General features: G+C 45.1%; 1 protein-coding gene across 2 annotated transcripts in view; it reads right to left on the bottom strand.

The window, feature by feature from the left end:
• The window catches only part of LOC113446498 (tRNA (32-2'-O)-methyltransferase regulator THADA-like), a 33,359-nt gene that overhangs the window by 1,418 nt on the left and 16,714 nt on the right, over positions 1-15,227 (bottom strand). For both annotated transcript variants that reach the window (XM_087913336.1, XM_087913335.1), the window contains exons 15-29: positions 15,005-15,165; positions 14,060-14,226; positions 12,539-12,724; positions 11,608-11,747; positions 10,614-10,757; positions 9,918-10,022; positions 8,819-9,019; positions 7,219-7,369; positions 6,751-7,003; positions 5,871-6,107; positions 5,476-5,689; positions 4,338-4,544; positions 3,007-3,233; positions 1,890-2,066; positions 720-998 (exon numbers count right to left, since the gene is read on the bottom strand). In XM_087913336.1, coding sequence (XP_087769462.1) covers positions 720-998; positions 1,890-2,066; positions 3,007-3,233; positions 4,338-4,544; positions 5,476-5,689; positions 5,871-6,107; positions 6,751-7,003; positions 7,219-7,369; positions 8,819-9,019; positions 9,918-10,022; positions 10,614-10,757; positions 11,608-11,747; positions 12,539-12,724; positions 14,060-14,226; positions 15,005-15,165 — 2,849 coding nt within the window. The remainder of the gene's footprint in view (positions 1-719; positions 999-1,889; positions 2,067-3,006; positions 3,234-4,337; positions 4,545-5,475; positions 5,690-5,870; positions 6,108-6,750; positions 7,004-7,218; positions 7,370-8,818; positions 9,020-9,917; positions 10,023-10,613; positions 10,758-11,607; positions 11,748-12,538; positions 12,725-14,059; positions 14,227-15,004; positions 15,166-15,227) is intronic.

Below are 15,227 nucleotides of genomic sequence, written 5' to 3'. Positions count from 1 at the left end.
AGTTTGATCTGCTTCAAACCTGAGGAAGAGGGATCAGTCAAGATTCAATGACTCAACTAGCTTGACCCAACAACCTATCATTGCTAGGTTGTTGTGTCTAGCAGATCCCAGTGCTCCTAACGAGTTGGGGAAGTACCTCTTTGGCTGGCATCACCCTTGGTCAAAAAAAGAGCCCCTGTGTTCTGATCCAAGTCCTTTTCCAACAAATCAAACACAATCCAAAGGGAACAGAAACCTTTTAATGCTTCTGCAAAATAATTAGCTGTGATAAGCACAAGCCTTGCCAAACTGCAAGACTGGCCAAAAGATAACAGACAAGAAGTAATTTGCAAAATAAGATCTTCAAATACAAACTCGGGATACTGGAATGTCCACAAGGCTGGAGTTTCAAAACATCTTTGCCTTCTGCAAAGAACGTTCGTTTCAAAGCTGGCTTATATCCTCTCGAAGGAGGAGCCATTACCTTGCAGCCTTACTCCCGAGTTGCCCGTGCTGTTGCAGCTGCTCTTTCTTACGAGCAATCCTACGTGCACTTGGCACAGGCTCCTCGGGAACCTCCTCATCGTTGCTGCCAGCCCCCACAATCTCTGAAGGCAGCAATCTATTCCCTAATGGTCCTGGCTGCTCACCTGAGTCCTCGATCTCCTCAGCCGTCCGCACCTGCTGCCGGCTAACCACAACACCCTGCTTTGGTTGCCTTCATTCCTTTCTTTGCTTACCCCTGGCTTTCCAGCTCCATCAAGGTTTCACGGAGTTCTACCATGGGGAGAAGGTGCATCAAGGATGCAAAAGTCGAAGGATGGTCCCCAAAGTTTTCGAGCAGGAACACTAGCAGGCTGAGCAGAGCCTTGGAGCTCTGGAGCTGAAGGCAACCGTTGTGAGGTTGAACCTGCTGGGCGGGCCACGGTGACTGCACCAAACGGCTGACGAAGGAAGCAGCCGCATGGCGCACCTGTTGGTCTTCATCTTGGAGGAGACGAATCGCTGCCTCGATCAGCCTAAAGAAGAGGTAAGAAGGAAAGAAATTCACCTGAGATTTGGAGTGTTTGTGGTGAAGGTGAACTCCATAATCTCAGGTAGGAAAAAAATTAGTGGTGGCAAGGAAGAAAGTTGATAGGGTAGGGTAGGGTAGGGTAGGGTAGAGTAGAGTAGAGTAGAGTAGAGTAGGAAATGGAATGGAATGGAGTAGGGTAGGGGAGGGGAGGGAAGGGAAGGGAAAGGAATGGAATGGAATAGGATAGGATAGGATAGGATAGCTTTTTTTCATGGGCTGCAGCTGTGACAACTGAATAAGAGTTTGGATCTGCGTACTGGCGAATGCTGGAAACAAAGCATGTAAATATCTCTAGTTTGTAGTTCCTCTCTGAGTTTGGTGTCCTTCCCAGTGTGTGTTATCTGTGGACATCCTCCAGCCCTTATCTTGCCTGGTTTGTGTTGCTTTTTTCCTTCTTCGTGTAACTGTTTGTGTGGGAGTGTTTTTGCCTCCCATCAAAGATATTCGGAGCTTGGAAGCAAAGTGAAGGAATACAAGGGGCTTCACCTGTTTTCTGTGACTGTGTTTGTTTTGTATATCCCACCCTGGGTCATCGCAATATCGCTGTGATGAGCATTTCTTCAAAAAGAAACACTACACAGAGCTCTCCCTTCCTAGTGGTACACACTCCAAGCAGCCCAGGTTGGCAGATTCTAACTCCACCCCTCTAGTTCTTACTTAGTTTACCCACAATGCCCCAGAACGTTTGCACATCGGAGCATAGTGGGAAACGACCCAATCTCCCAACACTGGTGGGAAAAGTGACAGAATCACAACCGGTTGTATTCTGGAGAATTTGGGGACCACAGCAACTGTTTAAGATGTCCGTGCGGGTGCTGTTTCCAAAAGGACATACCGTAGAACCTGGGAATGAAGGAGGAAGTTGGACGAAGTCCGGGCTCTCCAAATCCATGCTGGGCCACCCATTTGGGCGGCTTTGGCTGCAGCCATCCTGAGCACCTCGTCTGAAAGGGAGTCGCTCCAGTGCTCTACCGTTGCAATCCACCGTCCCCGTAAAGGATCGCCTTCAGGGCTGCCCCAAAAGAAAGCCAGTTACACTGCAGGAATAGCTGTGGATCTGCTTCTTTGGATTCCAACCAGATCCTCTTTTACTTCTAAGAAGGCAAAGTGGCTCTTATGTGGGGTTCAAGTCCTGGAGGTCCCTTAGATCAGGGTTTCTCAACCGTGGGAAGTTTAAGACGGGTGGACTTCAACTCCCAGGATTCTCCAGCCAGCATGGGTAGATTCCATTGGAGAAGAACATAGGTGTCAGCCTTCCAGCGACCCTCCATTCCACCCAATAACTCCGAGACAGACATCTCTCAAAAGATTCCTTTTTACTTGGATAGTAACGGGCACAGCTGTGGAATCCTGAATCTGAAACTTCCGGGCTTCCTTACAAAAAAGTAAAAACTACAAATCCACCCCCTGCACCCATCATCACATCACATGGCCCAATCACCTTCCGTCCCAATTGGAGACTTCTCCTCACTTATGCGCAACACAACCTGACCTTGAATCAGAAAATATTTCTATGGTCCTTTTAGCGTTGCCAATGGAAAGGGAGAGGGAAGATCAGATTGGAAATCGTTAAGTGCATTCCATAAATAGTTTTTCGGAGATAGTAACTAGGTGTCTGAAGTTTCTGCCATGCAAATATCTAACTGGCTATGGATGTGTCCCATTGGAGAATATGAGTTACGATACACCCAGGGGGTGGGGGGAAAACCAGGGTCAAGGGTGACAATTATGTGCCTCAGAGTCGGTTACACCCAGGCAGTGCTGGACACATTAACTCCTAATAAATTTTGAAATTTTGGAAGTTTGGCTCGAGACTCATAATTTAAATGGGGGTAACTGATGGAATCCTGACAATCCCCCCCCCCCCAGTCCTTCTCTTTGTTAGATTAGACATACCTACTTCCCTCAATTGTTCATCAATTGTTGGTTCTCGACCTCCGCCTGCTACTTACTGTTGACTGAGGAACAATGTGGCTGCACACATTGCATGACCGCGCAGTCTGGGACCTTGGTGGTCACTCTCTACCATAGAGAACAGGATTTCACCACACTCCAGAGCTAATTTCTCTGGGAAAGGCTGTCTTTCAGCAACGTTGCCAAACAAATGGACAAAAACTTTCAAGTACAACTTCAGGACTGTGGGATCTCCTGTGTTTTTCAGGATCTCCTTGAATTTTTCCTAAGGCAAAGAAAAGGAAATATATTTTGTGTCCAAAATAAATGCCCCTGTAACAGAATTGAGAAAGTGTTCCCCAAAGGGGAAAGAGAAATAAGGGTGTTTTTTCGTTTTATGTATCATGCTTAAGCCATGGTTTGTGGAAGAAGACCTGGTTGACATTTCATACTATGCTAGGGCTTGCAAGCCACAATACCTAGGTTCACACATGACATCAAGCCCTAAACTAAATTGATCACCTTGTCCTGTCCTGGGCCTCCCCCAAAAGCACAAAGTCAATTCGGAGTTCTGGCAAAAACCTCTTTTATTACATCAATGTGAATTTATTTCATTCGCAGTCAGCCAACGGCTTGGCAAACAGTCTTGCGAAGGTATACTAATTAGCTCAGGCCTTCATCAATTCTGGAATGCTGCCAGGTATAATTCCACACTCAGTGCTGACAGGGAAGGGCTGGGTTATACAGACCAATCTTCATGAGGCTGGAACGAACAGTCGAACAAACAAGTGAGTTGCTTCCTGCAAAAGCGCCTCTTTTAATCCTGATGGGAGGGGTCATTCATCATCCACCTGTGGCCTTACTCCCACATTGACCCTAAGTTCTTAATTGTTCCTTCCTTTTGGCAGCTCTGTGCATGCACAGGCTGGGAACCAGTTCCAGAAGCCCCCCTGCCTCACTGCTGTCCGAGCCCGAAGGCAGTTCATGATTGCCAGCCTGCCCTGGCCCCATCTCTGCCTCTGATGCAGAGCCCTCAACTGTGCCTTCCTCAGCTTCCAGGACTGGCCCAGGTTCCTCCCCAACCTCCTCACTACTGTCCGATTCTGCTGCCAGCTCTGCCACAACACATAGTATGGCAATGTGGGATCCCACCCATTATGAACATGGCCCTTGACTCCTGGAATGTTAAAGGTATGTCGATCAGTTTGGTCAACACTGGAACCAGAAGTTCTTCTGGAGAACACCTGACATTTGTAGATCCCAGTTTGACCCAGTAATCCTCTCTACATTTCCTTAGAAGACCCCTCAGCATTTTGGTATGGACCAGTGGTTGAGGTTCACCATCTCCGATCTTCCATATGTCCCTGCTGGGATAAAAACCAGATCTCACCATGAATATCAACTGCAGTTCCTTGTTAGACTTCAAGCCTTTCCCTTCCTCGTTGTCCAACAACCAAGTTAGAACAGCCACTTGCACGTCAGGATTTCCTTTTTGCAGAAGCAAGCTTAGATCACGGATTCTTTCAGGAGATTCCTGTCTTGTGGCTTCTTGGCTTAGGAAGTTGACAGCACATTGGCAGAAGTTGGAAGAACCAAGCTGGAAGAAGATCCCAAAAAAAGCCATTGGTCCGTGTCTTTTTTTCAACAAGGTGACAACCCATCTCCATCCATTGTTTTTCTCCCAGGTTGTTTTCTGAGCCCGCCTTCCTCAACCTGTGACCTCCATCCCCCTCACTCACAAGCTGGATGGGGAGGATGTAAGTTGTAATCCCACACGCCTCAAGAATGACAAAGCACATTGAGAATGTCTTCCTTCCCACCTGTTCTGACCCGGGCTTCATCAAACGCACTTAAAACACAAACTTGTTTTAAAAGCAAAACTTATTTTAATGCAACGCTGGGAATTACTTTCATTCCCAGCCAGAACTAATCCTAGACAGTTCCCTAAGATAAGCACACATCTTTCAGTGCTGTGGAATGCTGCCAAAAACAGAAGTTTCCAATTAATTATACCAGAAACCGAGCGGAGTATACAGAGCTTCAAGGAGGACTCGGAATCTATCGAACTACTTTGCTTCCTGCAAAGGTTTCGTCATTGAGGTTTCACTTTTATCCCTGATGGGAGGGGCAATTACCTCCCAGCCATACTCCCGAATTGCTCTTTATGCTTTAGCTGCCTCTCGCCTTCGAGCAGCTCTGCGCATATGCACACTGGGAACAGGCTCCCTTCGTTCCTCTTCCTCGCTGCTGCCAGACTCCGGAGGCTCCAGAGTCAGCACCCCACTCCCAGATGTCCCTAGTCCCATCTCTGCATCAGATGCAAGACCCTCATCCAAGTCCTCCTCAGACTCCCTGACTGGTCCCCTTTCTTCCTCACTGTCCGATTCTGCTGCTGTCTACACTGGCTGCCAGCGAACCACACCACCTCAATTTTGTTTTTTTAAATTAAAAGTAGGGCCTTTTAGCAAAACCAGGAACTTCTATTTTGATCCATTGTAGTGGCTCTCAGCCCTGACCATCCTAGATACCTGGATAGGAGAGAAACCAGGTTTAGGACTGGCCAGATCCCTGTACAACAGCTCCCACACTTGCTGCACAAAACCTGGAGAACAGCTTCGTTGCACCAAGGACAAAACCTGAAGGTAAACAGCACAGATTAACGGGCACCGTCGTATGTCCATCAGCAACCAGATGTGGCTTTCCATCCTGCAGGCCACGGACCGCAGCAACTCTGGATGCAGCCTGAAAAGCAGATGTTGAAACATCAGCAGAGCAGTGTGAGCTACTGTCTTGCAAAATAAAATTGCTCTGCAAATTGAAAAAAAGCAAAGTATTTTTTTTTAGCAGCACGGACTGATATTTATTTATTCAATGAGTTCTTTAAACATAATGCCAACAAAAAAAGCAAAGAAGGCAAACGTACCGGTCGAACTCCAAAGCTTGATTCAACACAGCCTGGATCTGCAGCAGACATCCATGCAATGCATTATGGGACAGAGCGGCCTCCGGCTGCGGGAACCTGGATGCCAACCGCAGAAGGATCTTTCCATAGTCCGTCACTGAAATGAAAGGCACCAAAGCTTTGGCGGCCATCACCCGAACGGCATAGATGGGGTTTCCTGACAGCTGGATCAGGGGCTCCAAGAAGCAGGTGAGAGTGCTGGAGAGAATAAAACAAGCAAAAGAGGAGGAGAATCGATCAGTTTGGGGTGGAAACTCAAGTGGCAATTGAGAAACTCACAGGACAATCTCTGGAATGGAAGGCTCTGAGGTAGAGGCAGTCCTTGAGTTAGGACTCCAAAGTTGCAAAGTGAAACATTCATTCCGCAACCCTTTTATGACTTTTCTTGCCACATTACCCAACTAGGTAACATAATCAGGACTAGAAGGGAGAGGAGGAAGAGGAGAACTGTAGGGTCCTTGGGTGCTCTCTGAGCTTGGTGGTTTTCTTGCAGACATCTTCATGACCCAACTAGGTAACATTATCAGTGCTACAAGAGAGCGGGATTTGTGAAGAGGAAGAGAGGGAGGAAAGGAGGGAGGAGGACAACGACTGGGATCCTTGATGCTCTCTGAGCTTGGTTGTCCTCTTGCAAATTAGCCAAACTAGGTAGCATCATCAGTGCTAGAGATGTTAGCTAGCCAGTGCTACTGTTGAGATGCTTCTCCTGTGCACTGAATGGCCTTGAACTCAAGAGTCTTCATAGTTTTACCAACTTCACATGACTCAGTGGTTCCACCTTGGTGATTTCACCTTGGTTTTGAGTTCCCACCAAAGAGCCTTCTCCCATTTCTCAGCTTACCCGTCCTGGGCGTCTCCGCTGGGCTGCAACTTGGCCAGAAAAGTAAGGACAGCATATAGGGAAGGACAGAGGTGGAATTTCCCTCTTCTGGGTCCTTCGGATACGGACACTTCCACAGCTAAGGACAATTCTGCAAGTAGGATGTTTCTCAGGTGAACATGCCGGCCAAAAAGAGCTTCGGGGCTTATACCATCCTTGGCACGGCCATCCTCCGGACTCCATTTCTGCCCAAGGAGGCGGGCGGTCAAGGCACCTGGAGGAAAGCAAAGATAGGAAGTTAGAAGTGTGTTCCAAAAAAAAAACCCAACCCACACGAATGTATAGATAATCCTTGTTCAGAGACCACAGTTGGAACTGGCAAGTCAGTCATTAAGCAAAGCAATTGTTAAATGGAACCATAACTCTCTATTGTGTGGCCTTAGATCAAATAGATCTAAGCTTCCAAAGGAAGACCATGAATGAAATTACCAAAAAGTTGGTTCGCTGCGTTTCTCATAGCCCAACTAGGGGAGCTTAGAGCCTTGAGAACCAACACCATCAGGGATGTGATGTGTTGTTGCAAAGCGGGTCCAAGGTTGGAACCACGGACTAACGTTTGAAGCACATGGACGGCAGAAACCTGCCGAAGACAAAAGAAAAGAGATCAAGTCCCACATGGGGCAGAATTGATCAGAATATTAGGACTCGGTGCAGACGTCACATGAAGTCCTGGCTTGTCTTCTTCAGGGTTCAGTAGTTCACACCTCTGCTGGACCATAAAGTACAGGTACGGATTAACGGACTTGGAAGGGACCTTGTAGGTCATCTAGTCCAACCCTCACCCAAGCAGAGAGTAGAGTGAACCCTGGCGATTTGAGCTCACACAACAAACCTGATGGTTTAGCAGGCTTTCTGGAGGGAAAGCTGACAGAACTAAGGGGTCCCATGGTGCTCTCTGAGCTCGGTTGTTTTCTTGCAGACATTTCGTTACCCAACTAGGTAACATCATCAGGGCTAGATTGTGAAATGTCTGGAAGAAAACATCCGAGCTCAGAGAGCACCGAGGACCCCACATTTCAAACCCTGACCTACAAATATTCTCCTTTATTGCTAACAGAACTCTATTGAAATATGATTTCCCCACCTTTGGTTTTTAAGAAGGTTTTCAAAGGAGGTTTTTAAGAGGAGACTAAATAGTCACTTCTGTGAGATGGTATAGGTTCTCCTGCTTGAGCAAAAGGCTGGACTAGAAGACCTCCAAGGTCCCTTCTAGCTTCTATTCTATTCTATTCTATTCTATTCTATTCTATTCTATTCTATTCTATTCTATTCTATTCTATTCTACTCTACTCTACTCTACTCTACTCTACTCTACACTACACTCTACTCTACTCTACTCTACTCTACTCTACTCTACTCTACTCTACTCTACTCTATTCACACTTACAGAGTGGCCATACCTCATGATCTTATTGTATTTATTGTATTTTTAATGCTGCCTATTTCTCCTATAAGGTGATACTATTGCTTAATTATGCTGTTGTTGTGAGTCTATCAGCCAGGTTGGAAGGAAGGAGTCAAGCGATGATCTAGCATGGAGTCCTTACACAACCGCTAGTGCCCTAAGGTTGACCCTCCTCCCAAATCCATGAAGCCTTGTCTGGTTGTTCCCCTGGGAAGGCAAGCAGGCCGGGCAGATTCTTGTAGCCTAGGGTGGCAAGCAATAAAGTTACTGACTTTCGTTATTCACAAATGGTTCTGGTTGCCACATCTGGCACTGAAGTGGTGGTATTCAGCAGGTTCTGACCAGTTCTGGAGAACCAGTAGCAGAAATTTTGAGTAGTTCGGAGAACCTGCAAATACCGCCTCTGACTGGCCCCGCCTCCCGAGTGGCTAGGTCTTCTTTGGTTGCCCTGCACAGGAGAAAGGAGCTGGAAAGCAGGTTAGTGGGGCAGGGAGGGGATGAGATTTTGCAGTAACCTTCCCCTGCCACGCCCACCAAGCCACGCCCACCAAGCCATACCACACCCACAGAACCGGTAATAGAGTAATTTGAATACCACCACTGATCCAACAGCTGTGTCCTCACCTGGGGCAAATCCACTGTCTGGTCTGAGCTGTGGGAGATCGGTTGGTCGGCCAAGGTGACCAATGTCTGAATGCAATGAGCCAGAAGAGGCCGGGACTCGGCGGGATCTTCCCCTGTCACAATGCATAGGAAGAGCATTGGGAAACCGGCCGCCCTGCGAGTAACGGAGCTTCCTCTGGGGCTGCTTAACAAAGCCAGACCCTTGAAAGAGATTTTTAGAAAGAGCCACTTTGGTTTAGTGGTTAAGGAATTGGGTTAGAAAGCAAGAAGAGGCGAGTTCAGGTCCTGCCTTAGCCATAAAAGTCAGCTGGGTAAGTTTTGAGCCAATCACTAAGAGACTGTGAGTTTCTCTTTCACCTCTCTCTCTCCCTCTCTTTTTCCTTTCTTTCTTTTTCTTTCTTCTCTCTCTCTCTCCCCTCTTTCTTTCTTTTTCTCTCTCTTTTTCTCTCATTCTTTCCCCCTCCCCTCTCTCTTTCTCTCTCTCTCTTTCTTTCTCTCATTCTCTCTCTCCCTCCTCTTTCTTTTTTTCTTTCTTTTTCTTTCTTTCTCTCTGTTTCTCTCTCTCTCTCCCTCCCCCTCTTTTTCCTTTCTTTTCTTTCTTTCTTTTTCTTCTTTCTTTCTCTCTCCCTCCCCTCTCTTTTTTCCTTTCTTTTCTTTCTTTCTTTTTCTTCTTTCTTTCTCTCTTTCTCTCCCCTTCTCTTTCTCTCTCTCTTTCTTTCTCTCATTCTCTCTCTCCCTCTCCTCTTTCTTTCTTTTTCTTTTTCTTTCTTTCTTTCTCTCTCCCTCCCTCCCCTCTTTTTTCCTTTCTTTTCTTTCTTTTTCTTCTCTCTCTCTCTCTCTCTTTCTCTCCCACTCCCTTTCTCTCTCATTTTCTCCCCCTCCCTCTCTCCCCCTCCCTCTCTCCCTCCCCCTCCTCCCCTCCCTTCCTCTCCCCTTAATTTATGGCTGCCATAAATTGAGATCTTTGTATACTTTGGAGGACCACTTGTAATATGTTCATTATTTTGGAATCCGCTCAGTCGCCGAGAGTGAGTGGGCGGCCATATAAATTTTCTTAAATAAATAAATACATGCTGGCAGTTTGTAAATGAGTTGCTACCTCTGTGAGCATAGTCCGTGGGATGTTTTGTAGCTTTGGGCTAGGGTGACTGAGTAGAGTGGCACAAAACTTTGTGAAGCCCACACTGCAGCCTTCCACAGCTCCCTAGCAGAAAAGGAAAAGAAGGGGAGAAAAAAGAGAATTGATCGAAGTTCTTCTCAAAGTTGAGCCCCCAAAGATCAGATTCATGGACCTGGGACGGGGGGAATCCAGTCGTCAATTCATTAAGTCAAGAACTTTCTGTCGGTGATTCTACAACCTCTCAGGGAGAAGTTGCTGAGAGCGGAAAATTAGCTTTAATCAAGTGATAACCAAGTCTAAAAACCAGATTCTACCAGCCCAAGTCTAATTCTCTTCTACCAAATGATAAATAACAGAATAACAAGAGTCAGTAGGGACCTTGGAGGTCTTCTAGTCCAACTCCTGCTCCGGCAGGAAAGACCTACATCATTTCAAACGATAAATCTTAAAAACCTCCGGTGTTGGAGCACCCATAACTCTGAAGGCAAGACGTTCGTTCCACCGGTCTATTTTCCTCACTGTTGGGAAATTTCCTCCTTAGTTTTAGGTTGCTTCTCTCCTTGGTTAGTTTCCATCTGTTGCTTGAATCCTGAATCAAACTCGATATTTCATTCGTGGCAATGCACCAGGATCAAAACTAGCCTGTTTTGGTTCAATTCATAAGGGATCTCTTACCCAATGCCGGCACTTCAGCAGGATGTCTTGGAACACCTTGGAAGCCCTGCGGACAACCTGAAGAGGCAGGAGAGGCTGACATCCTGCCGAGAGTGGCCAGGGTAGAACTTTCTCCGCAAGGCCTCCCAAAAGCAGCCCAATTTCCTTGACAGTTAAAAGTAAAAACGAGAACCCTCCATCAGATGAGTCGGAAAATATTACACTGTGCAGAGATGGATAGATTGACATTAAAAATAAAGGACAAAGAAGACACAGAATACGACTTAATGTGGAAGAGATTCTACGAGTGCTTGGAGATGAGAGGTAGACATTAGATGAATGAAATATTGCAGTGTATGAATTAAATATAAAGACGGTTTATAATTATACACGTGCCAATATAATCAACAGAATTACAAATAAGCTAATATAAAGAGAAATTTAGTCAAAGCTATCCTGTTACACTATTATTATTGCTATTACTGTATGTGTTAATATTCCTTTTTTTTTCTTTTTTTGCTTTTCTGTATATGATATGGCCTGACAATACACTGTATTTATAATGTTTATGACATTTTACTCTCTCAGAGTAAAAAAAAAAAAATTGATTTATTAGGCGTGGCCATGTTGGCATTAGTTGGGTGCAGCCAACACTAAAATACATCATTCATTTCCCCCTTGACCCTGGTTTTCCTTCCAACTCCCTGGGTGTATCATAATTCATATTCTCCACTGGGACACATCCATAGCCAAGAGTCGTCAGTCATGCTCTCCAGTAATATTCTTGCGTGCCAACAGCTTTGGGCTGCCAAAGCGATTATCTGAGGCATTTAAGGAATGCACTGCTTTCCCCCACCCCTTTCTGCTGGTGGCTAAAAAGTCTAGAGGAGTATTTTTCAGTTGACATTGGTGTAATCTTGAAAAGTCCATCAAAGAGGATAAGTGCCCTTTTCAGCACAGAAGGCTGGATTAAATCTTTCATGCAAGAAACTCAAGTATTAACAGACTTACTCACTTTAACCGAGACCCAACAACAGGTCAAAATGAGGCTATGTTCTTTGGAGAGGAGAACTGTATCCTCTTCCTCCAAGCCTTTTCCTAGCCGGATAAGGCTGCCGATGGCATTTCCCATGTCTGCAAAGGAGGGTGATGAAGCTGCCCCCAAACAAAATAAAATTAAAAAAGACATTTGGTTGGTATAATTCTTTGCCGATCGATTTCAGCCAGGCGTCAAGAAGATAATCCCGAGGTGGCTTTTTGCATATCAACATAAGTTAGAAATGTTCTGCTAATTAATAGTGTACAAGTCAATTGTTATACGTGACTATTTGGCCTGGCCGTGTCTTATTATTTAACCCCGAGTCATGCTTCCAAATGGAACTTTCCAAACAAAATCAGCCAATGGTTTGTTAACATGGAATTCCACATTTGCCCTGATGGTGTTACCTAGTGGGGTAATGAGACGTCTGTAAGAAAACAGCCAAGCTCAGAGAGCACCAAGGACCCCACAGTTCAACCCTGAACTACAAGTTCTGTCTTCTATTAATTCCAGTTAGTTTATAATCTATATTTTCCAGGAGACCTGGATTAACATAATGCAAGACTTTAATTAAATTTCTGCAGTTAGGTAGTGTGTTGCATCACACTTCACTAGACAACTTTTTTTTTTTTAATGGAACTTTATTTTGACAACTATCTCGCTAAACAGAACTTCTGATTCTCAAAATAAGAGAGGGGGAAAGGCCATCATAAGATCTCCTGCCTGAGCAAAGACCATAGAAATATTTTATGAGTTGACATTTGGCTCCCCTCACTTCTTGAAGGTGACCGGTACAACACAAAAAGAAAACAAATTTCCCCAAAGCTGAGTTGACACCAAGGTTGAAAAACACTGGATTAAAAGATCTTGGTTAGTTTTTTTTTTCCTTCTGCTGGCTTGGGCTTACCATGTTGGTCTGTGCTTGATGCTTCATTACTTTGCAACATGCTCAAGAGTAAATTGCTGATGTCTCTCATTGTCATCACCAAATGCTGAAAGAATAAACGCCAGAGTGGCATCTTCTGCGCTTCTAACATAGAGGACACAACCTCCGGTTCTTCAAGCAGGCATCTCCGTAACGCCAAAATCACCCCTTCAAGAAACCAACAGAAGACCTGGAACCATCATCATCATACTCGCTAAAAATTCAGAAATCCAACCTACATATGAATCGTGAATTCATTTGATAAGTGCCAGTGCTTAGGTAACCCAAACTGTAGAAGGGGAATCTAACCAAGGGGACATCTATCATTGTTGTCCCAAAGGTGCTTTGAGAACCTTTATACTGCATGAGTCAAAAAGAGGGCTGTGAAAATATCTCCAGACCCCTCACATCCTGGACATAAACTGTTTCAACTCCTACCCTCAAAACGACACTACAGGGTACTACACACCAGAACAAGGACAGTTTTTCCCTGAACGCCATCTCTCTGCTAAACAAATAATTCCCTCAACACTGTCCAACTATTTACAAAGTCTGAATTACTATTAATCTTCTCACCACTCCTTATCACCCATCCTTATCACCCATCCTCTCCCACTTGTGACTGTATGACTGTAACTTTGTCGCTTGTATCCTTACGATTCATACTGACTGTTTCCTAGTAGGATTTGATTGCTTATTGTACCCTATAACTATTATTGAGTGTTGTACCTTATGATTCTTGACTCTTGACAAATGTAGCTTTTCTTTTTATGTACACTGAGAGCATTTGCACCAAGACAAATTCCTTGTGTGTCCAATCACACTTGGCCAATAAAGAATTCTAATTCTTTATTTTTTTTTCAAGAGGCAAATGGACTTTCTGGTTTTTCTTTCAAGATGTTTCGCTTCTCATCCAAGAACTGAAGCAAAATGTCTTCAAGATAAACCAGAAAATCCAGTTGCCTTTTTTTTTCTTTTCTTTTTTTGGGGGGTGCGGGTGGGGGAACCACCTTTGAGATTTCTTTGAAGAGTTTTTGATAGTGGTATGGATGAAGGACCACGTGTGTTCTATAATCACCGGATGCAAATTGAGGTTATGGGAAAGAAAGAATGGAGAAACCTGGGATAAGGGACTGATTGTCACCCTAAAAAGGAAGGGATGTGTGTATCAATCTTTATTTGAAGGTCCAATTATTTATAGTCTATATCAGGGGTCTCCAACCATGGCAATTGTAAGACTTGGCAACTTTAACTCCCAGAATTTAAGGAATGGCTGAGGAATTCTGGCAGTTGAAGTCCACAAGTCTTAAAGTTGCCAAGGTTGGAGACCCTTGGTCTATAGGCTGGTCATAGGTTAATGAGGAACGATGGTTGTCCAGCTGTAATTCTATCCCCAACCAACATGTCTAAAGAGTCAGAGATGATAAAAAGTGGAGAACCACTAAATCTCTAATTTGGGGTTATTGTAGAATTGAAAGTCCAATTATTGGATTGGATACTGACCATGTATTGGGGTTGTGCGAGCTGCCAGCAATAAGTCATGAGAAGCTGTGACGAAATGGTTCCGGAGCATGTTGAGCAAATGTTCAAGAAAAGAGAGATGTTTGCACGGCATAGATGGCTCCTTCTGGGTTTCCAACAATGATGGCTGCAAGATATGACGATCTAATCTAATGGAGTTAAGCAGAGGTTAACTTGGCTCAACAGACTCGGTTCTGAACATGGTAACTCTTGGATTGATGGACCAAGTTCAACTCGGTTATTCTGATTTATTTTGTCTTCCTTCCTCCCTCCCTCCCTCCCTTTCTCCTCTCTCCCTTTTTCTTTCCTTCCTTCCTTCCTTCCTTCCTTCCTTCCTTCCTTCCTTCCCTCCCTCCCATTTTCCCTCCCATTTTCCTTCTCTCTTTTTCTTTCTTTCTTTCTTTCTTTCTTTCTTTGTTTCTTTCTTTCTCTTCCTTCCTTTCTTCCTCCCTCCCTTTTTCCTTCCTTCCTTCTTTCCTTCCCTCCTTCCCTCCCATTTTCTTTCTTTTTCTTTCTTTCTTTCTTTCTTTCTTTCTTTCTTTCTTTCTTTCTTTCTTTCTTTCTTTCTTTCTTTCTTTCTTTTTCTTCCTTCCTTTTTTCCTCTCTCCCTTTTCCTCCCTTCCTTCCTTTCTTCCTCCTACCCACCCTTTCCTCTCTCCCATTTTCCTTCCTTCTTTCTTTCTTTTTCTTCCTTCCTTTTTTCCTCCCTCCCTTTTCCTCTCTTCCTTCCTTTCTTCCTCCTACCCACCCTTCCCTCCCTCCCATTTTTCCTTCCTTCCTTCCTTCCTTCCTTCCTTCCTTCCTTCCTTCCTTCCTTCCTTCCTTCCTTCCTTCCTTCCTTCCTTCCTTCCTTCCTTCCTTTCCTTCCTTCCCTTATTTCAGCAACGCAACTTAAGAAGCCCACCGACCTAGGAAGGAAAGTCTTACTTGGGAAGAAGAGTCTTCATCACCGCTGCTCCTGCCTCACACTCTTGAACCCGGGGACTGCTCACAGCTTCTAGGGCCCACCCAAAGAGAGTCCCAGCAACAGAGCCCGGCAAAGCTGGTGGGAAGTAAGAGATCAGCAACTCCGAGGCCAACTCACGGATCTGAGTGGAGATAGAAGGAAGACTCCATAAGGAGAAGACCTCTCTAGCAGGTGACAGGATGC

This window comes from Pseudonaja textilis, chromosome 15, assembly GCF_049901715.1.
Source record: "Pseudonaja textilis isolate UNSWEBS1 chromosome 15, rPseTex1.2, whole genome shotgun sequence".
NCBI classification, from domain to species: Eukaryota; Metazoa; Chordata; class Lepidosauria; order Squamata; family Elapidae; genus Pseudonaja; species Pseudonaja textilis.
Note: the sequence above shows the minus strand (reverse complement) of the source record. Positions and strands in the feature narration are given on the sequence as shown.